Raw genomic sequence first — 27,658 nt, forward strand, 5'->3', positions numbered from 1 at the left:
GTAGCGGCTTGGTTGGGTGACCTGTATGACTTCCTGCAGTTAGAGAAGATAAAGGATGAGTTAAGGGTCTCTTCAGGGTTTTTTTTTAAATTTAGAGTACCCAATTCATTTTTTCCAATTAAGGGGCAATTTAGTGTGGCCAATCCACCGACCCTGCACATCTTTGGGTTGTGGGGGCGAAACCCACGCAGAGACGGGGAGAATGTGCAAACTCCACACGGACAGTGACCCAGAGCCGGGATCGAACCTGGGACCTCGGCGTCATGAGGCAGCACTGCTAACCACCACGCCACCGTGCTCCCTCTCTTCAGGGGGGTTGAGGAAAGGTGGGGGATGTTTGTGACTGTGTTTGATGGGCTGTTCGTCACGGAGGAGAAAAAGGGGAATAATCTGTACAGACTGTATAGTTGATTATTGGGAAGTATGTTTCCTGGGTGTTTACTCGCTGTAACCTTTTTTGATACATGTTTGTAATAAAAGGACAGTGACCCGGGGCTGGGATCGAACCCAGGTACTCGGTGCTGTGAGGCAGCAGTGCTAACCACTGCACCACCCAAGAATTCTCTTTTTATTCTAGTCTGAGGATGGGTAGAGTAAAGGGTTTCAATTTAGCAGTTCCTGTGAGGAAAAATAGTCAAGATAAAATTCTCACATTTTATTTCGGAGGTAGAGAAGAAATTTCACCACCTTCCATCAAGATACACACCAGATAATTCCAGCGCTGCTCAACACAGTGGTACAACTTAAATTAGGTATTTCAAACTTTATTAAAACCTACAGGGAAAATCTATTGCATTCCATAACCTGTAATTCTTATTACATTTGCCACTTGATTCAGGACTTTGTGATAAAATGACTGAACTCATGAATTATACCCAACAGTATACCAAGACTTTCACTGGTATACTGGAATTCTGTGCTGCAGGCAAGCCTTTGCCTGGAGACAACTGTCCCACTTAAAGCAGAACAAAGAAAAGCTGAGTTTTCACAAATACGCTCCCTTTTATTTTCCAAAAATTAGAATATTACCATGGTGACAAGGTTTCCAAACCACTGATGAGCAAGCTCATGGCCGACGACCAAAGCGACCCACTGCTTTGACGATGAGCAGGAGTTTTTTGGATCAATCAAGAGAGCGGTTTCCCTAGGGCAAACAAAAATTAAGAGATAAATTTCAGGAAACAAGGAGTATATTTCAAAGACAGCTAATTAAATTTTCAGAAAGTCCAGATGTGCCTCAGAGTAAACTCAAAACAGTTTTTGCTTATCCCACTTTACAAATGCACCAAGTTTTATGCATCAGGATTATGCATCTGGCAGTGGAGTTTAACCACATTAATTTTCAGACTATTAGAGTTCAAATGGTGTTCAAGTGCTAAATACACAATCCACCATTTCCTTAACCTCTAAATTGATCCACTACTGCATTCTGAGAGGCCACTGGAGTATTTTGCTTTAGTTTTTCTAGAATCCCCAACAGGGAAATTCAGCGATGGAACAGAGTCCAAAGTGACCTTCACATCGAGTTGTATGTTTTGCTTTGATTGAACACGTTTAAGTTGTGCAACAGATCAAAATCCTAAAATTTAAACTCACAGACCTCAAAATTCACAGTGAAAGCAGGTACTGACACAGTTTTGACCGTTAAAGCTGAACAAATGAATCATACAGGCAAGCTGGTCCAACTCCAGCTTTGATTTAGATTTATTGTCATGTGTACCGAGGCACAGTGAAAAGTATTGCTCTGCGTACAGTCCAGGCAGATCATTCCATAGATGCAAAACATAGGACATACGATAAATACACAATGTAAATACATAGACATTGGGTGAAGAATACAGAGTATAGTGCTGCAACAGTAGAGAAGATGTGTAGAGAGATCAGATCAGTCCATTCAGCAGTCTGGTAACAGGAGGGAAGAAGTTGTTTTTGAATCTGTTAGTGAGTGTTCTCAAACTATTGCATCTTCTGCCCAATGAAAGAGGTTGGAAGAATAACCAGGGTGGGAGGGGTCTTGAAATGAAAAATGAAAATCGCTTATTGTCACGAGTAGGCTTCAATGAAGTTACTGTGAAAAGCCCCTAGTCGCCACATTCCGGCGCCTGTTCGAGGAGGCTGGTACGGGAATCGAACCATGCTGCTGGCCTGCTTGGTCTGCTTTAAAAGCCAGCGATTTAGCCGAGTGAGCTAAACCAGCCCCTGATTATACTGCCTGCTTTCCGAAGGCAGTGGGAGGTGTAGACAGAGTCAATAGATGGGAGCGGATTCTCGTGATGGACTGGACTGTGTTCACTATTTTGTAGTTTTTACATTCTTGAGCCAAGCAGTTTCATACCAAGCTGTAATGCAGCTAGTTAGGATGCCTTCTATGATGCATCTGTAAAAATTGTAAGAGTCAATGTGGACATGCCGAATTTCCTTAATTTCCTGAGGAAGTATAGGCGCTGTTGTGCTTTCTCGGTTGTCGCGTAGGTAGACCAGAACAGATTGTTGGTGATGTATACACCTAGGAATCTGAAGCTGTCAACCATCTCCACCTTGGCACCATTAATGCAGACAGGGACGTGCACGATACTTCGCTTCCTGAAGTTGATGACCAGTTCCTTAGTTTTGCTGACATTGGGGGATAGATTGTTGTCGTTGCACAGGCCACTAGGTACTACATTGCCCTCCTGTACTCTGACTCATTGTTGTTTGAGATCTGACCCACTACAGCCATGTCATCAGCAAGTTGTAGATGGAGTTTGTGCCAAATTTTGTCTCACAGTCGTGTCTGTATAAGGAGTAGTAGGGTCTAATTATGCAGCCTTGCGGAGCCCCAGTTTTGAGGACTTTCATGGAGATGTTGTTGTTTATCCTAACTGATTGCAGTCTATGGGTCAGGAAGTCGAGGACCCAGTTGCAGAGGGAGGAGCCACGTCGTAGGTTTTGGAGTTTGGATATGAGCTTGACTGGGATTGAGGTTGAAGGTGGAGTTGTAGTCAATGAATACGAGGCTGACAGAGTCTTTGTGTCGAGTTGCTCCAGGGATGAGTGTAGGGCCAGGGAGATAGCGTCTGCTGTGGACTTGTTGTGGCTGTATGCGAATTGCAGTGGATCAAGGTATTCTGAGTATGGAGTTGATGGGTCTCATGACCAACTTCTCAAAGCACTTAATGATGGCACCGGATGGTAGTCATGGAGGCACTTTGCCTGGTTTGTCTTTGGCACCAGTATATTGGTTGTCTTCTTGAAGCAGGTGGGAACCTTGGAAGGGAGTTGGGAGGGGTGAAGAGGTGAACACCTGTCAGTTGGTCTGCAAAGGATCCGAGTGCACGACCAGGGCCTCCATCAGAACCCATTGCTTTCCGTGGCTTCACTTTCAAGAAGGCTGTGATGGTAGGTACGGGTGTGTCCGAGGCTGTTGTGGCAGTTGACAATGGTTTGTTGCCTTCCTGCTCTGAATGACCATAGAATGCACTGAGTTCATTGGAGAGTGGTGCTCTGTTGCAGAGATTCTATTCTGCTTTGCTTTGTAGCCCGTTATACTGTTGAAGCCTTGCCATAACTGACAAGAGTCGGTGTCATTAGTCTGTAACTCTAGCTTAGTCTGGTACTGTCGCTTGGCATCCCTGATGGCTTTACATAAGTCATACCTAGATTTCTTGTTTGGGTCAGGGTAGTGATCTCGGCCGCAACAAAGCATGGATACTACATGCACCTCTACACCCAGGTACTAGGAAAGGGAAAATGAAGTAGAGTTCCAATTCCTGACAGCTGCTCACTGCTCCAAGTTGAGCTGATATAGCTAGGGTTAATTATTCTTCTGCCACTAACTGTCAAGATCTCACCAAGAATGATCACTTGAGTGAGGTAGCAGGCAGCCTGAATGCGTCTCCACAGTTAGGAATCAATGTCTTTAAGGACAATGGAGAAACGGTAAACGAAACAAAAACCTAGTTTGAACTGCCAAGGACTGATTTACACAAACTGAGAAAGCAAAAACCAATGATCCTATAGGTGCGTTTCTTTAAAAAAGTGTTGCTGGTTCATAAATGAAGCTTCATGTTATTAATTTCACTTTGGACACATTTAAGAATGGCAGGATTCCCAATATTGCATGCAATGTGATAATGAACTGCTTAAAATTTTCACAAATGCTGTTGATGTGGAAACAATTCTTGTTAAGAGTTTGATTTGACAATAACATGCTAAGAAATACTGGCCTTCTAGAGAAATCATCCTTCCGTTGTTTCTCATCAGTTCGAAGCACAGCAACACAACGATTAGTTATTTCAAAGTATTTTTTTTATTTGTACATGGGATGTGGGAGTCGCAGGCTGAGAGAGCATTTATTGCCCATCCCCAATTGTCTTGAGAGGTAGTTAAGAGTCAAGCACATTGTCGTGGGTCTGGAGTCACATGTAGGCCAGACCAGGTAAGGATGTCAGATTTCCTTCCCTAAAGGACATTAGTGAACCAGATGTGTTTTTATGACAATCGACAATGGTTTCATGGTCAGAATTTGGTTTCATGGCCAGAATAAAACGTTTAATTCAAGATTTTTATTGAATTCAAATTTCAGCATCGCAATGGCGGGATTTGAACCTGGGACCCCAGAACAGTACACTGGGTCTCTGGATTACTAGTCCAGTGACAATACCACTACGCCATCACCTCCCCGTTCAAGAGCTGTTTTAAGTGGAGAAACTTCTGGAGCCTAAAAAGTCTCCTTGATAAAAGACTTCTGAAACTTTAGAAGTTGGTTAACAGACAGGTATCTTACTTGATTAATCTCAATTTACGTGGAAAATGAAAGATGCAATTCATCTTCCTAACACTCAGTTGCTTAGTATATTGCTGCATCACAGTGTCCCTCGAGAGTAAGTCAATTATTGATCAGATGTTACTCCACGTGTGGAGGATACACTGCGGTGCAACCACAATTTTTGAGAACAAATCATAACTTTTATAAGTGTTCTATAATAAGGCGACAGAGATCAAACAAGTAAGATACCGTCTGTTAACTATATCATAAAAATTACAGAAGCCTTTCAGGAAACAGACTTATGAGGCTCTTGAATCTACCACGATATTCAGCGAGGCGGCGACTGTTTTCCTCTGGTGGAGCAGGGAAATAATGGAAGTTGAAAAAAAACATTAATTGATATCCCTTTAAACCAACTTCACACCAAATGGCTACTGCATGGCCGACGTTCTCGATACTTTCTGAACTTGGGAATCAAGAATGGTAGAGGACACAATGCTGAATGGAGAACTTACAACAAAGGTAATACATTTGGAAATAAGGAATGTGTGGTTATATAAAGGGAGCTAATCGAAAGGCATAAGGAAAAGGGTAAGAGGCAAAACTAATTTTTTAGAATGGACGTATAGATAGCTTAGCTTAAAAAAACCTTGCATTTACATTCTGCTTTTCAAGACCACCAAATGTCTCAAAAGCACTTTACAGCCAATTAAGTGCTTTTGAAGTGCAGTGTTATAATGTAAAAAAGATGCTGCCAACATGTGCACAGCAAGCTTCCACAAATGTAATGTGACAATGACTATTAAATCTGCTTTTTAGGGGCAGCGCGGTGGCGCAGTGGTTAGCATTGCTGCCTCACGACACCAAGGTCCCTGGTTCAATCCCGGCTCTGGGTCACTGTCCGTGTGGAGTTTGCACATTCTCCCCATGTTTGCGTGGGTTTCACCCCACAAACCAAAGATGTGCAGGATAGGTTAATTGGCCATGTTAAATAGCCCCTTAATTGGAAAAAAGAATTGGGCATTCTAAATTTATATAAAATTAAAATCTGCTTTTCATGATGTTGATGGAGTGACAAATCTTGGCCTGGGCACTGGGGACAACTAAAAATGGTGCCTTTAACATCCATCTGAGGAGATGGAGCCTCAGATTAAAGTCTAATTCAAAAGACAGCATTTCTGACAGTGCAGGACACACAGTGGAGAGCGAGTCATGATTTTTGTGCTAAAAGTCTGAAGTGGGACTTGAAGCAAGTGTTACGCACCGAGTTACGACTAACACAGCTTGATATTAAAGATAATAAAATGGTGTTAGATTGTTCCCATTGGTTGAACAGATGGTAAAGGAAGAAATATTTATTTCATGATTATCTGAAAAGGAGAGTGTAGAAACAAAAAAAAACACAGAAGGGTTTACACCACGACATCCTCCCATGTGGATCTTCAGGCCGGCATCGACGACATCTTCGCAAAAGATCCAGATGTGTTCAACGGGATGGGCACACTGCCGTAGCGATACAAGATTCTGCTACAGCCTGATGCCAAGCCAGTGGTCCACGCACCACCACGAGCCTCTGCTCCACTGAGAGAGCGACTGAAGGCACAGCTCAAGGATCTTCAGCAAAAAAGCATCAGATCCAAGGTCACCGAACCGACTGACTAGGTCAGCTTGATGGTGTGCGGAAAGAAGCCTTCGGGAGACCTGCGCATCTGCATTGATCCCAAGGAACTCAATAAGAATATCATGCGGAAACACTACCCCATCCCGAAGCGGGAGGAACTCACAAGTGATATGGCACACGCGCGCATCTAAACCAAATTGGATGCGTCGCAGGGATATTGGCAAATCCAGCTGGAAGAGTCCAGCAGAAGGCTCTGCACCTTGAATTCTCCTTTTGGCAGATACTGTTACAATCGCATGCCATTTGGCATCATCTCAGCATCGGAGATATTCCATCGCATCATGCAGCAGATGATGGAAGGCATTGAAGGGGTTTTGTGTACGTGGACGACAACATCACATGGTCCAAGACCCCTCATCATGTGTCCCATCTCCAGAAGGTATTCCGCCGTGTACATGCCAACGGCCTAAAGTTAAACAGGTCCAAATGTTGTTTTGGCACATCGACGCTCAAGTTCCTAGGCGACCAAATCTCACAGCATGGTGTGCACCGGACACAGACAAAATCAAGGCCATTGAGGCGATGAAGGTCCCAGAGGACAAAAAAGCGGTGCTGTGCTGCTTGGGTATGGCCAATTTTCTGGGCAAGTTCATTCCAAACATGGCCACACACACCACGGCCCTACACAACCTGGTGAAAAAGTCAACCGCCTTTGAGTGGAAGGCGGCACACCAGACAGAGTGGCTGGAGCTGAAAGCCAAGCTCACCACTGCACCAGTCCTGGCATTCTTTGACCCGGACCGGAAGAAAAAGACATCCACAGATGCGAGACAGGATGGCATCGGTGCGGTGTTGCTTCAACGAGATGACACATCATCCTGGGCACCAGTAGCCTACGCATCAAGGGTGATGACGCCCACTGAAACCAAATAGGCTCAGATTGAGGAGGAGTGCTTGGGTCTTCTCACCGGCATCCTCAAATTTCATGATCATGTCTACGGCCTGCCGACATTCACTGTCGAGACGGATCATACGCCACTGGTCCACATCATCCACAAGGACCTGAACGACATGCGCCTCGGTTGCAGAGAATCCTGCTTAAACTTAGGAGGCATGACTTCAACTTGGTGTACACACTTGGCAAGGAGCTCATCATCGCTGATACATTGTCCCGCTCCGTCACCTCGCCCAGTGAGCAGCTGGAGATCATCCAGCACATCGAATCGCAGGTGCAGCTATGTACTAGCACTCTCCCAGCGACAGATGAGAAGGTAGTTCTCATCCGTGATGAGACAGCCAAAGACCCCCTCTTGCAGCGCGTCATCCACAACCTCACCAATGGCTGGCAGAAAGGGCAGTGCCCACAATTTTACAATGTGAAGGATGACCTGACGGTGATTCATGGTATCCTCCTCAAGCTGGACCGGATTGTCATTCTGCTCAGTCTCCAGAGCTTGGTGCAGCGACAGATTCATGAGGGACACCTGGGAGTCGAGAAGTGCAGACGCAGAGCCCGGCAAGCTGTCTACTGGCCAGGCATCAGCTAGGACATCACAAACATGGTCCTGAACTGTGCTACCTGTCAGTGGTTCCAGCCAGCGCAGAGCAAGGAGACACTCCAACAGCATGACATAGGGACCTCTCCGTGGTCCAAGGTTGGCATCGACCTCTTTCACGCGAATGGTCGCGTCTACGTATTGATCATCGAGTATTTCTCGAATTACCCTGAGGTGCTGAAGCTCCCGGACCTCACACCTCGGACTGTCATCAAAGCCTGTAAGGAGACGTTCTCAAGGCATGGCATCCCAATCACCGTTATGAGCGACAATGGCCCGTGCTTTAGCAGTCAAGAATGGTCCATGTTTGCCAGTCATACAATTTCCAGCATGTCACCTCCAGTCCGCACTATCCGTAGTCCAATGGAAAAGTCGAGAAAGGGGTGTACATTATGAAACAGCTCATCTGCAAGGTCGCGGACTCTGCTTCCGACATGCACCTTGCACTGCTCACGTACAGGGCGACTCCATTGTCCACTGGCATGTCGCCGGCTCAACTCCTGATGAACAGGGACCTGCGGATGGCGCTTCCAGCCATACACATGCCCAACATGGATCACCTCCCAGTGCTGCAGAAGATGCAGCAGCTCAGAGACCGTCAAAAGCAGAGCTATGATGCCCATGCCACCGATCTGGCTGTGCTATCCTCAGCAGACACCGTCAGGATCAAAATACTGGATGGTGGGTGATCTGCCCCGGCTGTCGTTGTTTGACAGGCCATGCCCCGCTCTTATGTTGTACGTATGGCTGATGGCTCCATTGTGCAAAGGAATCAACGGGCACTGTGCAAAGTTGCCTGCCCGCAACCACTTTCTCCTCCATTTCCATATGTTAAATTGCCACCTCCTAATGCCTCGCACCACGAGGTCATCAGTCAGGCTTCCATCCCGCCTGTCAAGGCGCCGTCGTCCCCTCCGCCATCTCTCCAGCGGTCGACCAGGATCAGATGCAAGCCTCAGAGACTGGACTTATGAACGTTTGTTTTGTTTGCTCTGTTGTCCTCCGTCAGTCACGTTAGACAGACTATTTCACATGCAAATACATTCACATACACCAAAAAACATTAAAAAAAGGGAGAGATGCCATGATATGCAAACATGCAGCGAATGAACACATAGAATAGGACACGACCAATGAGCAGTCAGGACACTCAGGGTGGTATCTCACTATAAAAGGGATGAGGCACTCATACCCCGGCTCTTTCCACAGACCAACATCTACAGAGTGAGACAGGGTGTATCCTCAGCATCACACCCCAGCACATGGCTTAGAGCAAGGCTGGTTCAGTTAGACTGAGTTACTACATTGAGATTAGCAGAGAGTCGAGCTCATTGAGAACTGTGCTAATCGTTCAATAAAACACATTGTACTTACTTCAAAGTCTGGAGCATCTTTTACTCAAAACTGCACCATGTGGCAGCTTGTGTTATTCCAAATTACATAACACAACAGGAATTAGTTAATTGAAAAATATGAAAAGGGACAGGGAATACGCAGGAACGTTGGTTTAGGCAGACTACTTCTGCACTGTAACATTCTTTGGCTCAATAAAGGAGGAGAAAGGCTACTGCTTAAACTTGAAATCCAACAAACTAACAGCCTGAATCTTATATTTCTCCCACGTCAAAAACACTAAAGTAATAAAAGCTGGTTAACATTCAAGGGCCTTCTCAGACAATTAGAAAATTGGACAACATTTGCACTACTAATTACTATGTGTTGAAATGTGTCCAAGAAGATTTTTATCCTTCCAGGCCCATATAGTAACAGTGGAAAAGATATGGATTACATAATGAAAGGCCACATCTGCCCAAGGAACTGTAACCCAGCACAAATCATTGTATTCAGGAGACTAGGATAAAAGGAGACATTAGGGGAGGGAAAAAGGTCCCTTGCATTTACAGATCACTGTATCAATTTCAGACTATATTTATGGCCTGTATTTTGGATGGTTATTTTATACACCCTGGTCTGGACTTAAAAGCACCCCTCCTGTTCCTCAGGGGCATATAATAATAATAATCTTAATTGTCACAAGTAGGCTTACAGTAACACTGCAATGAAGTTACTGTGAAAAGCCCTAGTCGCCACATTCCAGCGCCAGTTCGGGTACACTGAGGGAGAATTCAGAATGTCCAATTCACCTAACAGCAGGTCTTTCGGGACTTGTGGGAAGAAACCAGAGCACCCGGAGGAAACCCACAGACACGGGGGGGCATACTGTGCACAATATTAGCTTATTGTGCTACGTGCCTTCCACCCTCTCATAGCCAGGTGAAGACCTAGCAAACTAAAACACACTGAAATAAGGGGAATACAGCATTCACATTGTTCCCACCATTCATCATTTTTGAGAAAGGATGCAATCAAAAGTTTGGCAAAAGGGGTCTTCAGAAGCCTTTGCAAAAGCGTCAATGCAGTCAATCTCAAAACTTATGCAATGGACCCAGAAACTAAATGCGCTCTCTTGCTCCAGGCCTGCTCAAGCAAATTTCCAGCCCCAGTTTTGTGCGAGACCCCAGTGGAGCCCAGGGTGTTACCTGGCACAGGGAAGAACATTTCTGCGGCCAACAAAATCTTACCTCAATTGAGATCTGCTCCGAGGATTTGTTACGCTTTAGTTTCAGAGACCATATATCACAGTGAATCAATAATTCTAATCACAAACCAAATAACTCTTAACAGAAACTATCCAAATTGCATCTAATCATATAAATGCGAAAGTATTTTGACAAATACCTGTATGTTACAAGGCCCCAGTTTTCCATTGCACCTGTGAATAAAAATAACTGCGTATTGATTTTCAGCCGCTTTTAAAAGTATATCACAAGTTCATACATTTATAGTCTTTCAGTGTGATGTGAGGATTACCAATTTCAGGCAAGTTATGAAGTGGTAGCACTGTGTAGGAGCTGCATTTTCCCCCTTTGGGAATTACGCTGAAGCGATTGGGGTGGGGCTGGGTTGGTTGTAGAATCGGGGATTCAACAACCAGCCTGAACTGAGCAATGGTGCTTGAGGAAGAGACAGAGCCGATGACAAGGAAAGACAAAAAGAAACTTCAAAATGAAAATATAAGGACTAAAAACATGATTAAATATTATTTTTACGGGAGTGGCATGGTGGCACAGAGGTTAGCACTGCTGCCTCACTTTGCAGAGGACCTGGGTTTGATCCCAGACCTGGGTCACTGTCCGTATGGGGTTTGCACATTCTCCCCGTGTCTGCGTGGGTCTCACCCCCATAACCCAAAGATGTGCAGGGATGTGGATTGGCCACACTAAACTGTTCCTTAATTTTTAAAATAATACAATTTTGACTCTCAATGTTTGTGACTTTATTGTTAAAATAGTATAATGTCTCAACAGATGAATTGATCAGGATAATGTTAATGAGCACATTTTTGTCAGGAAAAAAGATTGACAGTCAAGGGTTAAAACAGTTGCATCTGTATTGTGTATTTCAGAATATTTCAAATCACCTCGCTTGCAAACATGTTATATAGCACCTTTAAAATAATAAAATATTCCAAGGTAATTCACAGGAGCATCATAAAATAAATATATACTTTTAAAAAATAAATTTAGAGTACCCAATTATTTTTTTCCAATTCATGGGCAATTTGGCGTGTCCAATCCACCGAACCTGCACATCTTTGGGTTGTGCGGGTGAAACTCACAGACACCAGGAAAATGTGCAAAATAAAACAAAATATAATATCAAGTTACATAAGGAGATATTAGAAATGGCCAAAAGCTTGGTCATGAGGGAGGTTTTGAGCAGAATTTTAGGGGAGGCAAAGAAGTGTCGGAAGGGAATTCCAGAGCTTCGTGTCATGGCAGCCGGAGCAATGGCCGTAAATAGTCAAGCGATTAAAGTGATGCTCAAAAGGCACAAATAGCTGAAGGTTGCAGCATTGGAAGCACTAACAGAGTGGGGCACGGCCACGGTGATTTAAAAACGTTGCTTAACCAGGAGTAAATATGGGCTAGCGAGCACAGGGGTGACAACTATTAATTTGATCTCCCTGTGTCTGCGTGGGTTTCACCCCCCACAACCCAAAAAGATGTGCAGGCTAGGTGGATTGGCCTTGCTAAATTGCCTCTTAATTGGAAAAAATGAATTGGGTACTCTAAATTTATTTTTTTTAAACTATTAATTTGAAAAGCAGTTTTGTTCTGCAGGCAACACTATCTTTAAGGTACCAACCTGCTGCAAAGTCTGCGATGGCTATCAGGTCAATTTTTGGAAGAGGATAAGGAACATTAAAATATTCTTTATAAAATGGTAGTGTCTTAGCAGCAACCTAGTGGAGGGAAAAGCAGAACTTATATTATTATTGAACATAAATCTTCATTCATAAGCACATATGTAAATGTCTAGTTTCATTCCGCACATACAGGGAACACAGTTATGATTTCCTTTAAGCTCTCACTAAAGCAAGAAAATGAAATCTGGAATGCAAGGCACTTAAACTATAAGAAAGGGAAAGATACTTTAAAGGGAATTTACCTTTTTTTCTGAAAAGGGATTAATCTATAATTTGCACATGGCCAGTGACATTCCTTCTTCCTGATGGGTCTGCAGGGAAACATTTACTTAATATCCTAATTTCCTCATTTAAAAGATAATTTAAAAGTTACATTTAAACCTAACATGGTTGCAAAATACTGTCATATTATCTATTTAGGAAGGTTATTTTGAGCCCAATACTCTAGATATAATTTTTCCCAGACAGCCTTTTTTTTTTACCTGGAAACCTGGCCCCTATGAGTCAGCAGTTACAGCAGGAGGATGAGCAATGTCACTGCTAATATGGAGAAAAACAGTAGGGTTACAAGCTTGATTTATGCACAACACAGTAGCACATGATCCAAAATACTTCAGAGGATTCAGATTGAAGAATTTGGGTAAAAATTTTAAAACAAGCTTCCTTCACATCCCTCCCAAACAATTATCTTCCTGATGGTGCTGACTCCTTGCTGGGACATTGTCACATGGGCACCATCCATCCATCCATCCTCCAATCTTTCACTCAAATTGTAAGTATTCTTTTGAGCCTGGGAAATGGGACTAAGCTATGGCCCAATCTGGTTCTCACCTGACGTCAACACACAATGCATTTCAGCAAGGGCTTCTGGATAGCGATGAGAACTTTGGTTGACTTTCTTCTTCCCTAATCCAAAGGTATGAAACCCAACTATAGAAACACTAAAACATTCTTCTTGTGTATGGCAAAGCTATTCACCGGAGGGAGCAAGAGTTCTACCAATTATGTACTGAAATTATAACTTACTTAGCCTACTTCTTTTTACAGTGCTCTTTATATTCTCAGTGCACTGGTGTTCATTTTTTTAAATTGAAAAGTGAAAATAATCTTCACTGAGCTACAGGCCGTGTTTGTGATTTCCCACTGCCCCCACTTAATTACCCACAACTACCCACTCGCTACTTCTTTGTTCTCTGCTGATTCCTTCAATGGCATTTTACAACATAATTCCAACGGAGGCTGATAATTCAGTCTCAGTGCTCTGTCATTGCCATTACCAAAATGACCTGGACTGACTTGCCTATCAACATATCTGGCCTGCAACAAAGCACTTAGGAGTATTCCTTTGAGCCTTATGCAGCTGGGAATTCACTGTGTTTGAAATTTGTACCTCACCACTGTGTTCTCATGATCAGCATGTTGGAGTAGAGTGCAAAGTAGCGCCATGTGGTGTTAAGAGAGTAAAGGGTTAACAATTAAAATTCAATATCACAAAAGAGGCCATTGTGAATTTACCCTGTAACTACCTTCTAAGTAATCAGATAACTTAAGTTTCATTCAGGGAACTGGAGTATAAATGTGACATCGTGAATTCAAGAAACGAGGGCAGTTCCTCCTCCCTCTCCATTCGTTTTAAGGACACACTATACAAAAGGACACAAAAACAACAACAACCTCGAGAGCAAATTTTCCTTGATCCGCTTTTCCAATGGGTGTGTAGACACGGACTAGAATGCCATCTGATGACTTGGTTTCCACAAAGTCATATTCACCAACCACAAATGCCACCAAGTACGTGGACATTATCGGCGATTTGGCGAACTTGACTTCAACCATGTCTTCGTCGTCAGGATATGGGTTACGCTCAGTCACGTTCTGTAACATTGAAGGCAGAACTCGGGTTAGAAATTGAAGAATGCATTTGCAATGTGTTTCACCAGGAAATATCCAAATCGCAATGGCATTGCAACAAATATAAAAAGTTCTGCATCAAAATAAACTGGAAAGATTAAGTAAAATCAAAAAACAAAACCCCTGTATCACGGAAGCATTAGCAGTGGTTAAAGTAATCATTCAAAATTGCCCTAAAAGGAAATGCCAGTTAATTAAAATAGGCTAATCTTATAAATCTTATTATCAGCAGTCACTTTACTTGTGTTTACCATTAATATAGAGTGGATATAGGAGTTGTATTTCCTACCAGCTGTGTGTCATATCACCCTGTTACAACAGTGACTCTAGCTGATTATTTATTTTTGAGGTCTTAACACCCTTTTGGACACCCTAAAAGGTGTGAAAAGCACTAAATAAATGGAAGCTAATTTCCCTTATTTAGGTATCTCACCCTCACATGTGTGGATTTTGTTTTGCTTCTACCATTCAACGGTATGTATTAAAATTACAGAACAAATCACCCATCAATTTTGATGAAAAATTAAATATAAGCTATTAAACAAGACATTTCTTAAAACATAGAACATTACAGTGCAGTACAGGCCCTTAGGCCCTCGATGTTGCGCCGACCTGTGAAACCCCTCTAAAGCCCATCTACACTATTCCCTTATCATCCATATGCCTATCCAATGACCATTTGAATGCGTTTAGTGTTGACGAGTCCACTACTGTTGCAGGCAGGGCATTCCACGCCCTTACTACTCTGTAAAGAATCTACCTCTGACATCTGTCCTATATCTATCTCCCCTCAATTCGAAGCTATGTCCCCTTGTGCTAGACATCATCATCCGAGGAAAAAGGCTCTCACTGTCCACCCTATCTAATCCTCTGATCATCTTGTATGCCTCAATTAAGTCACCTCTTAACCTTCTTCTCTCCAACCAAAACAGCCTCAAGCCCCTCAGCCTTTCCTCATAAGATCTTCCCTCCATACCAGGCAACATCCTGGTAAATATCCTCTGCACCCTTTCCAATGCTTCCACATCCTTCCTATAATGCAGCAACCAGAACTGCACGCAATACTCCAAATGCTGCCGCACCAGAGTTATGTACAACTGCAACATGACCTCATGGCTCCGAAGCTCAATTCCTCTACCAATAAAAGCTAACACACCATACGCCTTCTTAACAACCCTCTCAACCTGGGTGGCAACTTTCAGGGATCTATGTACATGGACACTGAGATCTCTCTGCTCATCCACACTACCAAGAATCTTACCATTTGCCCAGTACTCTGTCTTCCTGTTATTCCTTCCAAAATGAATCACCTCTCACTTTTCTGCATTAAACTCCATTTGCCACCTGTCAGCCCAGCTCTGCAGCTTATCTATGTCCCTCTATAACTTGTAACATCCTTCCACACTGTACACAACTCCACCGACTTTAGTGTCATCTGAAAATTTACTCACCCATCCTTCTACGCCCTCCTCCAGGTCATTTATAAAAATGACAAAAAGCAGTGGCCCCAATACAGATCCTTGTGGTACACCACTAGTAACTGGACACCAGTCTGAACATTTCCCATCAACCACCACCCTTTGTCTTCTTCCAGCTAGCCAATTTCTGATCCCAACTGCTAAATCACCCTGAATCCCATGCCTCCGTATTTTCTGCAATAGCCTACCGTGGGGAACCTTATCAAACTTCTGACATGTTTTAAGACATCCATTTTCCAATTAAACCAGTGTATGGTGAACAGAAAATAAAATCTTAAGATTGAATCAAATGTCTGAAATCGACAGAACAAGTTTATGTTCACAGAAACACAGATAGGCCACAGCTCTCTAATGTAATCTTAATCGGAGCAAGTCTAGCCCATTTAACTAAATGAAGAAATAATCTTCACAACTGCATAAATTATAGCCCACATTCAACTTAGTATTGTCTCCATCACTTTCCTCTTCTTGGGGCCTGAATACACCAATGCCAGCAGTACTCAGTAACCAAATGGTCAGATAGCAAACCTTACCCGTCTATGAAACCTTGGAAGATATCACTGTTGAGATCAATTTTGTATTTAACCTATGTCCACACATGAGCAAACCCAACAGGACATCAGTCAGTGATAGGGCGACTTTCTTCCCCCTTCCTAGCCCAACTGTAGTGATCAACTGATCATCTGGTTTTGACCAGCTAATTTCAGCATAGCACCTGGGACTTTTGACAGAATGCTATATCTGTTAAGAAACATTGTCGGTAAGTCACAACTCCAAAGAATTTTACATGATGCTACATGATAGAGGATGTGTTTGTAACCAACAAAAGGCACTCATGTGTGATGTCTCAGTCACATGTTTAGTAGGAAACCTGCAGAAGATTGATTATAATTTTCAGATAGTTTGAGTGTTCCAATATTTTTGCTTCAGCTGTAGATGTCACAGCCCAACTCTTCTGGTGGGTCTTTGTCAGCTGCTGTTAAGTGAGAGGTTTTCAGGTCAGATGGTCAATGATGACAATAAACAAGAGTTGGAGCTTCATATCAGTTTGCAAATCCTGGCCATCCAGACAGTCTTCACAGAATCAAGCAACACTTTTCCTTTTCTGTCTAGCTTACTCCAAACGTGTTTCTACAACCTACTCCACCCAAGTTCACAGTCAGCATAGTTGAGAAGAATGAAAAGCAAAATGAACTGTATTTGGAGATGAGGGGATGAGGGAATGACTCATACTCCAAAAATACAATCGAAGAAGCTTCACTTATGGTATGAATCTACAAGAGCTAGTCTTAAAAGAAATGTTTTCCAGATTCCAAATGTTTCGAAAATCAAACCCAGACGATGGTGCATTATAGGTCTGCAGTTCTCATGGCATTCAAGGTTGTTCCAGGGATGATCAATTTAGGATAACGGATAAAGAACATTTCAACTCAAAACTTAGGGCCAGTAAGAAGCATTTTGACATAAAACCTGGGCAAATGTTTGGAAACAGGTAGGACAATAAGACTTCAGTGTAGTGTATCACCATTCAGAATATAAGAAATTTGCACAGCCAAACTGCAGTCTAATTAGTAAATGCAAAAATTGAGATATTTTAAGCATTTTTTCTCAATTATAATACTTAGCTGCAAATGTTTAACCATCTAGAAAGATTATTGCAAACCACTTTGCAACTGAAACAGTGGCAATTTGAGCTCTGGAATTCATCTTCAATTTCATTATTTTGATTAAGTTGCACAGAGACTCCAAAAGCATGGAACCTTGAAACAAATAATTTTTGTCATGTGAGAGTACCTTTAAGAAATGGGTGTTTATAAATGGGTGTGTATATAAATGTGTAGTTAAGAGTACCTTAAGAAATGGGTGTTCATTACTGCAGTGATGTCAGAGAGTGGGTGGAGCTGGGCTGTCAGCTTTTTACTTTCGCTTTAGGCTTTTTGCTGCAAGGTGTGTTTGGTTTCGTTTTTAATTTTGGAGAAGTTGAAATCACAGCAGGATGTATGAATCTCTGTAAGCTTATGAATGTTCATTTGGTGTTTTCAAAGTGGTAACTGCTCTCGGTAGTGAATTTAAACCTGATCTCTGTGTTAAAAAGGGTCTTTTGTCTTATGGATGTTAACAAGGAAAGGTTAAGACTTAAAGAGTACTGTATTCTTTGGGGAATTTATTGTTGTTGATAGTTGTTAAGATGTTTACTGTAGGTTTATAAAGTGTTAACTGGTTTAATTTAAAAGTACTGGAGATCTCTGTTTGCATCACACCTGCAGAGTAAGGCTGTGTGCTCTCCATAACCACAATCTATTATAATTTGTGGGTCAGGTGAATTCCACGATACACTTTGGGGTTCTCTAAACCCTGGCCCATAACATTTTTATCACTGAGGAAGAGGTGCGGGAGTTGTCTTAGCCACAATAAGTGCTTTGTATTTTAGGTAATAGTGCAAAAGGTCTTGAGCAGCTATTGTAACTAATGGCTGAATTCTGGGTTGTGAGTTGGCAAGTGATGGACTCCAGAATTTTGTAATTGCTTCTGTTGTGATCAACAGAAATGGATACATGATTGTTTGGAATAATGGGTATAAAAATCTCCAGGTCCGAAAAAGGGTCAGTAAATGGCACGAGGTTGTACAAACAAGAAATTGTGAATTGAGTTTGCAGACTCCTTTGGTTGTTTAATTACAACAAAAAAAATGAGATCCCATTTTAGCAGCTGTTAAAAATGGGATCTCATTTTCAGTTGTAATTCAGACAAACCTGGTGAGCCTGATTTAGAACCAGTTAAAAATAACTTCACATTCTCAAACATCAAAGAAACAAAATCAATGAACATAACTACCCCAGTTATTCCACCGAGTTGTCTTATTGGAAAATAATTAAACACGATTCCATTTTTAGCACTTGATTACAAAATAAATGAAAATGACCACTAAAACGTGTGGCCAATTCCTCTGCAACACTCATCAATTTATAGAACAGACTTGTTCCATCAATTGGGCACCAACTCCTCAGACTACAGATCCACAAATGTCAGCCAGTTATGTCTGTGGGAATTGAACTTCAGGTCTTTCAAAAATCAGTAACGTAGCAAACTGTTGCTACCTACAAGCCAGATTATGCCTTTACCTAAAATAAATGCAAAATACTGCGGATACCCAGAGATCCAAAGTAAAAACAAGTGCTGGAAAAACTCAGCAGCTCTGGCAGCATTTGTGGAGAGAGAAACAGTTAATGTTTTGAGTTCAATATGACTCTTTTTTTGGCTCTGAAGAGTCATATTGGGCTCGAAATAACAGTTTCTCTCTCCACAGATACTGCTATACCTGCTGAGTTTTCCCAGCACTTTGTTTTTATTTCTGTGCCTTTACCTGCCCAACATTTAAGTAACTGTAACAAGTTGAGAGGACAATTAGCAATCCTCATTCCCATATTGGATATATTATGTGCTCTGTTATAATCTCCCAAATTTTAGAAAGTTTAGGCTAAGACCAAAAGACTTTTTACAATAATTCAAAATACTAATGGCAGCAAGAACAAACAATACGTTCACAGCAATACAGAAAATGGATGATCCCTCCCCCTCAGAAATGAACAGTCCTGGCTCCTGTGCTAAACTCAAGGTAAAATTATACCTGCAGCCTGAAGCAGAAAGCAGTAATTATTATTATGAATGCCTGTTTTGTGCACAGAAATTAAGTGTTCAGACTTTACTTAAGCTGTATCTCCTGCATCCAGTGCACAATCTCATTCCTCATACACCACTTTATCGCCACTTTACTCGTAAGTTCATCTAATTCCTCATTTCAAAATCTCAGAAATCAACTCCTTTTAATCACTACAGATATAGGTTGAGTGGAGAATTGTTGTCCCATTATATGCAAAGTCACAGGTACACCGAGCTTTGCTACTCTTCACCAGCTACGCAACTTCCCATTATCATATACCACAAATTCATCCATGTATTAACGATCCTTTTCATCAGATGACTGGACATACCTGAAGATTTGTGTCATAACTGTTGTACCCAATCATCCTGTCGCATTAACAAGCATCGTCTTCAAAAAGACCATCCCGGTGGTCAAACGGTAGGCTTCGCAGCACCATAAACACTTGTAACTATAATAACTTAGATACTATATTATTTCAAGCAGTTTAACTCTAGTGATTTTCAGGCCGTGACATAATCTTAGTATTCAAAGCTCGAATGGTTTAAGTTACTTGAGCAATTTGATTGTGTTACAACCACAGACAAGACATTTCCTTTCATGTATTGATTATACAAGTACAGAACATTCACACATTCTTCACTCACATATACATACATATACACGCATTTTTGTTCCCACTGCTGAATCCCTTTATTTATTCATATCACAGATCTGCAAAACTACTTCCAGCATCTGTGACCAACATGCTCCCTGAGCTGTACTAGTACAGCCCTCCAGTTGCCCAGCAGGAAATGCCTGACATACTGAGATTAAGAACTGAGAATTGAACCTCTATTCTGTTACTATAGTATTACCTACTGACTCTCCACCAAGCTGCTGAATATATTTACACAACAGATGAATATATAGCTTTCCCATGACATTCGTAACTGTAAAAGATGATATAGTTGGACAGTAAATGAGTAGCGCCATAATTAAGATCTTTTATTTGAACATAATTAAGCAAGACAAAATTAATTATTTTCTGTGATATCAAAATTATTGATCTCTAGTTTCAATCATGGAATAGCAACCAAAATACATGACCAAAATTTCAACAAGATAAAACATTTCTCACTATCGTCTGCTCAAAGCACAACTTCCCAGGTCTGGCATTTTATAGATCTCATTTTCAAAAATGCTGCACTGATGTTAGTAAAACAATAAACCTTAATCCCAATTTGACAAGAATGTTCCCAGTGTGAATAAGTGCAATATATTTGCATCTTCCTTCAGCAGTGTTCCTTGTTTGCAGTTATGCTGGTGTTCTTTGCTGCATTCAATCGAACTTTTACCTGATAATGTAATTGTAACCTCATTGTCCCAGTCTCTCAGTAGTAGTTTCTACACACCACTACAATCATTTATATAACTGATATGCAACTACGGTACATTATAAATAAGGAACCCAAGTAAAGGGCCATGGGCTAAATTACATGACAGGCAGTGCTTGGCACATTCAAAAGATATGAAAGGGCAAAACCAGAAGCTCCTTCTTTTTGTTTTCTGCCATGGGTGAACAGAATGAAAGAGATGATGCGGTAAATGCTTTGCCATGCTTGGGGTTTAGAAGACTTCAGATTGCAGGAAGAGGAGAAAACGGAAGCAGGTAAGGTCCAATATTTATGGTTCAAGCAAAGAATGAGCTAGAAGATATGAGAAGATGGACATAATTTAAGATACCTGATGTTTCAAAGATGCAGGAAAAGGAAGCATCAATGATCCCAACATTAGGACTGATAAGAGAGGGAGACGGGATAATTCCAATGAAGATGGAGAAAAAGGAGCTTGAGGCTTTGAGGAAAGGAGGAATCTCTTATCCTCTTGTACTCTATCCATGAATGCAAATGAGTTGCTGGAGAACCTCCTCCAACAATGGATCAATATTAAAGTCATAAATGGGATTTTGCTTTTTAAGAGCTGTTCAAGGCGTAAATAGCATTAGACACAGAACAGGAACCCATATTTCTTGAAGGTAGCCGTAAGCAATGTACGAAGTCCACTTGAAAACTGAATATTTGGGGGTGACAATTGTCAATAAACGGAGGATGAAAAATGGGCACATCCACACTAGTGAATCATATGCAATAAACGTAAATGATCTGTTGAAATATAGGAGGCTGAGTAGCACAGTAGGCTAGCCTGGCTATACTTTCATTTCTGAAACCATGGCAAGCACAGCCTATGGGGATCAAAGTCCCTTCTCTACAAGATTCCCATTTGAACAAGATTCGATAGTTCCTACTATCCATGGACACAGTCGGAAAACAGACCATAAATTCTCCAAGTATCAACAGGGATGGTTGGATGTAGGAGGGTTCAGAAAGTCACACTTAGTACAGTACGGAATGACAATTTTCAGGTGAAAGTTACAGCAAACCAGAACAACAGAGCAGAGGTTTCTCTGCACCTGGCCATGCAGTCACTGAGAACGTTTAACAACGGAGGGAAAAGTGGTGTGTCATTGTCTGTGGACAGTAAAAGTTTTTAATCAAGTAGAAAAATATAGTACCTAATTGCACAGTGACTGTGTGAATCATGCATTCCAGACAATTTTAGTTGAGATGTATGGTGATTAGAATGTACAGTAACTAGATTGACTAATCCTGCAGGTAAGACATTCCACACATCCTTTACTTTAATAAAAATAACTGTGATTCATTCTCCACATTCTCCGATTCTGTGGGAACGCATTGAAACATTTTGGTCCACCTTCTTCCACCACCATTTCCTTTGACAGGGCCCTTGAGGGGGAGACTAAACACACAATGCTACTTACCATGTTAGATAAGGCAATTCTGTCCTTCGGAACAATTAGTGTGATGTCAAACGTTGCTTTTATGGCAGGTTCATCCCAGCATGGAAATGCTCTCCGTGCATCTGTGGGCTAGAGAGGGAAGGTGAGGACGGGGGGTAAAAAGTAGATGGATTTAAATTATGTAAAATCACAATATCCTATGCACTGCAAAGCCATATATTATCTAAAAGTCTAATCAGATTATGCATGTGCAGGGGCGGCACGGTGGCGCAGAGGTTCACACTGCTGCCTCAGGGCGCCCTCTGAGTCACTGTCCGCGTGGAGTTTACACATTCGTCCCTGTCTGCGTGGGTTTCATCCCCACAACCCAAAGATGTGCAGGGTAGATGATTGGCCATTCTAAATTGCACCTTAATTGGGAAATAAAAGGGCAGCATGGTGGTGCAGTGGGTTAGCCCTGCTGCCTCACGGCGCCGAGGTCCCAGGTTCGATCCCGGCTCTGGGTCACTGTCTGTGTGGAGTTTGCACATTCTCCCCGTGTTTGCGTGGGTTTCGCCCCCACAGCCCAAAGATGTGCAGGTTAGGTGGGTTGGCCATGCTAAATTGCCCCTTATTTGGAAAAAATTAATTGGGTACTCTGAATTTAAAAAAAAAGAAAAGAAAATTGGGAAATAAAAGAATTGGGTTAAAAAAAAGATTATGCATGTGTCTTTCATACATGAAAAAGATTATGTTGCGAAATATTTCTCTCTGGAATAATCACAATAGTTTAAATGCAGAGAACATATTACTGTTTAACTGATGAGCAACACCCGATTTGAGAGAGAAGCTGGATTCCAGAGTATTATGATCTCAGAGCAGGCACCAACTGGCTAGGAGACTGGATGGTAATTAAAGACGGGATTCCACATTACTGTAGGTTTATTTTCTAACCTCAAACTGAGAGACAGCAGCATAGTGGGTTTCTCCTGACGGTGTTATGTACTTGCTTCTGTAAAATCCTTTCATTTTGTCATTCAGCTCTCCAGCAAAATCGATCTTCAACATGCCATGACCTGTTACAATACAATGCTGCAATTAACACATCATAAATAGAAGTTACATTTTATTAATACATGAAAAGAATGGACGAGCCAGCAAGCTAGCACACTTGTGGAGGGCCCATAAATTGCAATTTATTTAATAAACCATGAGGACATCTCTATAATGTTATTGGCTACAGTTTTTAGTACATTTTCTTTTTTGTAAATAGTTCTTTATTCTCCTTTTTCACATTTTCTCCCCAATTTACACCCACCAACAATAAACAATAATCAGTAACAAATATGCAAATCCCCATATCAATATCAACGATCCCATCCCCCCACCAAACGCAAAACATTCACCCACATGTTCACATAAACAACTGACAAAAAGGAATCAGGAAACCCCATAGCGCCCATTAATACCCATCTCTTCCCCCCCCCCCCAAAACTAATTGTTCGATGTTATTCAGTTCTTGGAAGTGCATAATGAATAATGCCCATGAATTGTAGAACCCCTCTGTCCTAACTTAACCTTCTCAAGAGTCAAGAATACCCACCCCCCCCCCCCTCCGCCACCCCCCCTCCTCCTCCCCCCTCCCCCGCCCCTCACCCCCATTCTCCCCCCTCCCCTCCCATCCTCTCTCCCCCCCCCCCCCTCCCCCTACCCCCTCCCCGCAACGTTCACACACATCTTCTACTCCTTCAAAGAATCGGCTCATCCTCGCCCTTGAGAGGTGTGCCCTGTACACCACCTTTAGCTGTATTAGCCCCAACCTCGCGCACGAGGTGGAAGCATTCACTCTCTGGAGCGCCTCACACCAGACCCCCTCCTCTATAACCTCTCCCAACTCTTCCTCCCACTTTGCTTTGATCCCCTCCAGTGGTGCCTTATCCCCTTCCAAAATAGCTCCGTAGACCGCTGACACAACCCCCTTCTCCAGTCCCCCTGTCGCCAGCACCTGCTCCAGCAATGTGGAGGCTGGCTCCTCCGGGAAGTTCTGTATCTCCTTTCCAGCAAAATCTCGAACCTGCATATATCTAAACATTTCCCCCTGCTCCAGCCCATACTTCACTTCCAGCTCCTTAAATCCTGCAAACCAACCGCTAAGAAACAAATTCTTCAGTGTCTTAATCCCATTCTCTTCCCATTTCTGAAAATTTCCATCCCACCTCCCTGGCTCAAATCTGTGGTTCCCACGAATTGGCATTTTGCTTGACCCTGCAACCAACCTGAAGTGTTGGCGGAACTGCCTCCAAATTTTCAATGAAGCTATTATTACCGTACTCCCTGAGTACTTTCCCGGGGCTATCGGGAGCACGGCCATTGCTTTCAATCCTGAGCCCCTGCACAAACTCTCCTCCATTCTGACCCACTGGGAATCAACCCCTCTCACCCAGCTCAGCACCTTCTCCACATTCGCTACCCAGTAGTAATACATCAGGTATTGCCTGCCTTCCCCTGTAATAGCAGCTTTCTAACTCTGGCCCCCTTCCCTCCCCATATGAACGACGTAATCCTTCCCACAATCTCTTTGAAAAAAGCCTTTGGCAGGAAAATCGGCAGGCATTGAAAAATAAACAGAAATCGTGGCAACACGTTCATTTTAACCGCCTGTACCCGACCCACCAGTGACAGAGGGAGACCATCCCACCTTGCCAGATCCGCTTTCACTCTCCCCACCAAAATAGAAATGTTGTACCTGCGGAGCCCCCTCACTCCCGGGCAACCTGCACCCCAAGAACCTAAAGTGAGCCCCTGCCCTACGGAATGGCAGCCCCCCACCCCTGCCCCCACACCCGGCTGAGATACCACAAAAAACTCACTCTTGTCTAAATTCAGCTTATACCCCGAGAAAGACCCAAACACTCGAAGTAACTCCAATAGTCACCCTATCGACACACTCGGTTTCGACACATACAGCAGCAAGTCGTCGGCAAATAAGGACACCCTATGCTCCATCCCCCACCCCCACCCCCTCCGTATATAGTAACTTTCCCCAATTCACAAATCTTGGTCCAATCCCAAACCGCTCCAGAACTGCCATCAAGTACCCCCATTCTACCCGGTCAAACGCCTTCTCAGCGTCCAATGCCACAACCACCTCTGTTTCCTTCCCCTCTGCCGTTCAATACCCTTCTAATGTTTGAAAAGAGCTGCCTCCCTCTCACGAACCCCGTCTGATCTTCACCTATCGCCTTTGGGAGGCACTCCTCCAGCCTACCCGCCAGTACCTTCACCAATATTTTTGCGCCCACATTCAGAAGTGATATGGGCCTATACTACCCACACTCCGTCGGATCCTTATCTTTTTTTTTAGCAACAGGGAGATCGATGCCTGCCCAAAGGTTTGTGGCAACACCCCCTTCTCTATCACCTCTTCAAACATCCCCACCATCAGGGATGCAAGCTTATCATTGAATTTTTTATAATATTCCACTGGAAACCCATCCGGCCCTGCCACCTTCCCCGACTGCATCCTCCCAATCACATCCTTTATCGCCTGCCCCCCCTATCGCTCCTTCTAATGTAGCCCTGTCCCTCTCCCCAAACCACGGGTACTCCAACCATCTAGAAATTGCTGCATCTTACGATCTCCCCCGGGTGGCTCTGACCTGTACAACCTCTCATCAAATTCCTCAAAAACCTTGTTAATCAGATCGGGCGCCACCACCAACTTGCCTGCCCTATCCCTCACCTGTACAATTTCCCTTGCCGCTGCTTTCCTCCGGAGCTGACCTGCTAACAGGTAAAACTGCACCCCTTGCTCGCCTCAGTTGGCGCACCGCCTTCCAGGTAGATAGTCGGTCAAAGCTTGCCTGTAGCTCCTTCTTCCTTTCCAGCTTTGCTGGGCCCCCATCCTTTGCATAACTCCTATCTACTTCCAACATCTCATCTATTACCCTCCGCCGTTCCAACCACTCCTCCTTGTCCACCCTGGCCTTAAACGAGATCACCTCCCCCCTCACCACCGCCTTTAGAGCCTCTCAGATGACCGCCTTCGACACCTCACCTGTACAGTTGAAACCTACATATTCCTGAATTACCTTTCCAATTTTATCACAGAACACTTGGTCCCCCAAAAGTCCCACATCTAATTTCCACCCTGGTCTCTGCGCTACCCCCTTCTCCAGCACCATATCCACCCAATATGGAGCATGATCTGACACTGCAATTGCCGAGTATTCCGACCCCTTAACCGCAGCCAACAAAGCCTTCCCCACCACGAAAAAGTCGCTCCGCGAATATACCTTGTGGACTGCTGAGAAAAACGAGTAGTCCCGTTCCCTCGGGTGCAGAAACCTCCAAGGGTCCACCCCCTCCCATTTCCACCATTAGCCCAGCTGACGCCGTCACCCCCCTGATGGGGCCAGCGAGCGTGGCCGTGACCTATCCAACCTTGGCTCCCGCGCCATGTTCCAGTCCCCCCCCCACTATCAGTTTGTGCGTGTCCAAGTCGGGGATGGCTCCAAACACCTTCTTTGCGAATCCCACATTGTCCTAATTGCGACCGTATACACTTAAGAGCGCCACTAGCCTCCCCTCCAGCCCCCCTGTCACAATCTACCCCCTGATCTGCCACCACCTTCTCCATCTGAAAATTCTCCCAGTGAGCCAGAGAAGACACAGCTAAGAGTGAGTTTGGGAATTTGAAGCTAGGTGGGAATTGAATTAAATTCAATCGGTAAGACTGTTCCTTTTAAATTTCAGGAATTTAAATTAATCTAGAATTGTGCAGTGAAGGTTAACAAGGGCTGGCCCACCCACTCACATAACTGGTTGGCAGTTAAGTGTCAATCACATCAATCTACTTTCATCTAAAAGCAAGTGGGGGAGGGGGAGTCAACTCAGGCCAATTTAAAAAGAGCAACTTGTAACTCACTGTTGGAACCAACAATTCTACGGACACGTGCTTGTAGGATTAGAATAGCGGTTTTAATATACTCACAACAGAGCCAGCCTATTAGCCATTGAACTTTCGGTGAACTGGCCGGCTGACCATGTGGCACTGATCTTTATACAGCATCTCCCGGGGGGGAGTCCTGGGCAGAGCCAAGTGAGAAGCCCCGTACAACTCGAGCATTCCCAGAGCTACTCCCCCTGGTGGTCAGGTAGTGCAACTGCACTTACAATATAGACACATGTATATACAGATTATAATCCGGTGTGACTCACATTCACCACACTCACTCCCAGTGAGCCAGAGAAGACAGCCAGAGTGAGACACAGTTAAGAGTGAGTTTGGGAATTTGAAGCTAGGTGGGAGGGGGGTGCGCTTCTTATCCTGGTAAGTGTCTGGTAAGTATTTTTTCTTTTCTCTTTTTCTTTTCATTGGTAAAATTATTTATTTTCTTCATTTTCTTTTTTGGAATTGTAGTTGTGTAAATTAACCAAAGGTTTAAGACATGGCAGGAGAACCCAGACCCATGTCATGCTCCTCGTGTGCGATGTGGGAGCTCAGGGACACGTCCACTGTCCCTGGCTCCTTCACGTGCAAGAAGTGTGTCCAGTTGCAGCTCCTGTTAGACCGCTTGACGGCTCTGGAGCTGAGGATCGACTCACTTTGCAGGATCCGCAATGCTGAGGATGT

General features: G+C 43.3%; 1 protein-coding gene across 3 annotated transcripts in view; it reads right to left on the reverse strand.

The window, feature by feature from the left end:
* The window catches only part of npepps (aminopeptidase puromycin sensitive), a 328,961-nt gene that overhangs the window by 157,486 nt on the left and 143,817 nt on the right, over positions 1 to 27,658 (reverse strand). For 2 of the 3 annotated variants that reach the window (XR_005458182.1, XM_038779184.1), the window contains exons 4-9: positions 22,978 to 23,099; positions 22,066 to 22,173; positions 13,869 to 14,069; positions 12,134 to 12,230; positions 10,664 to 10,697; positions 1,030 to 1,144 (exon numbers count right to left, since the gene is read on the reverse strand). Coding sequence is in view for 2 of the 3 variants with exons in the window: in XM_038779184.1 (XP_038635112.1) it covers positions 1,030 to 1,144; positions 10,664 to 10,697; positions 12,134 to 12,230; positions 13,869 to 14,069; positions 22,066 to 22,173; positions 22,978 to 23,099 (677 nt within the window). In the remaining variant the exon portion in view is untranslated. The remainder of the gene's footprint in view (positions 1 to 1,029; positions 1,145 to 10,663; positions 10,698 to 12,133; positions 12,231 to 13,868; positions 14,070 to 22,065; positions 22,174 to 22,977; positions 23,100 to 27,658) is intronic. The other variant, XM_038779185.1, reaches the window with a different exon arrangement.

The sequence above is a fragment of the Scyliorhinus canicula genome, chromosome 19 (genome assembly GCF_902713615.1).
Source record: "Scyliorhinus canicula chromosome 19, sScyCan1.1, whole genome shotgun sequence".
Classification (NCBI taxonomy): Eukaryota; Metazoa; Chordata; class Chondrichthyes; order Carcharhiniformes; family Scyliorhinidae; genus Scyliorhinus; species Scyliorhinus canicula.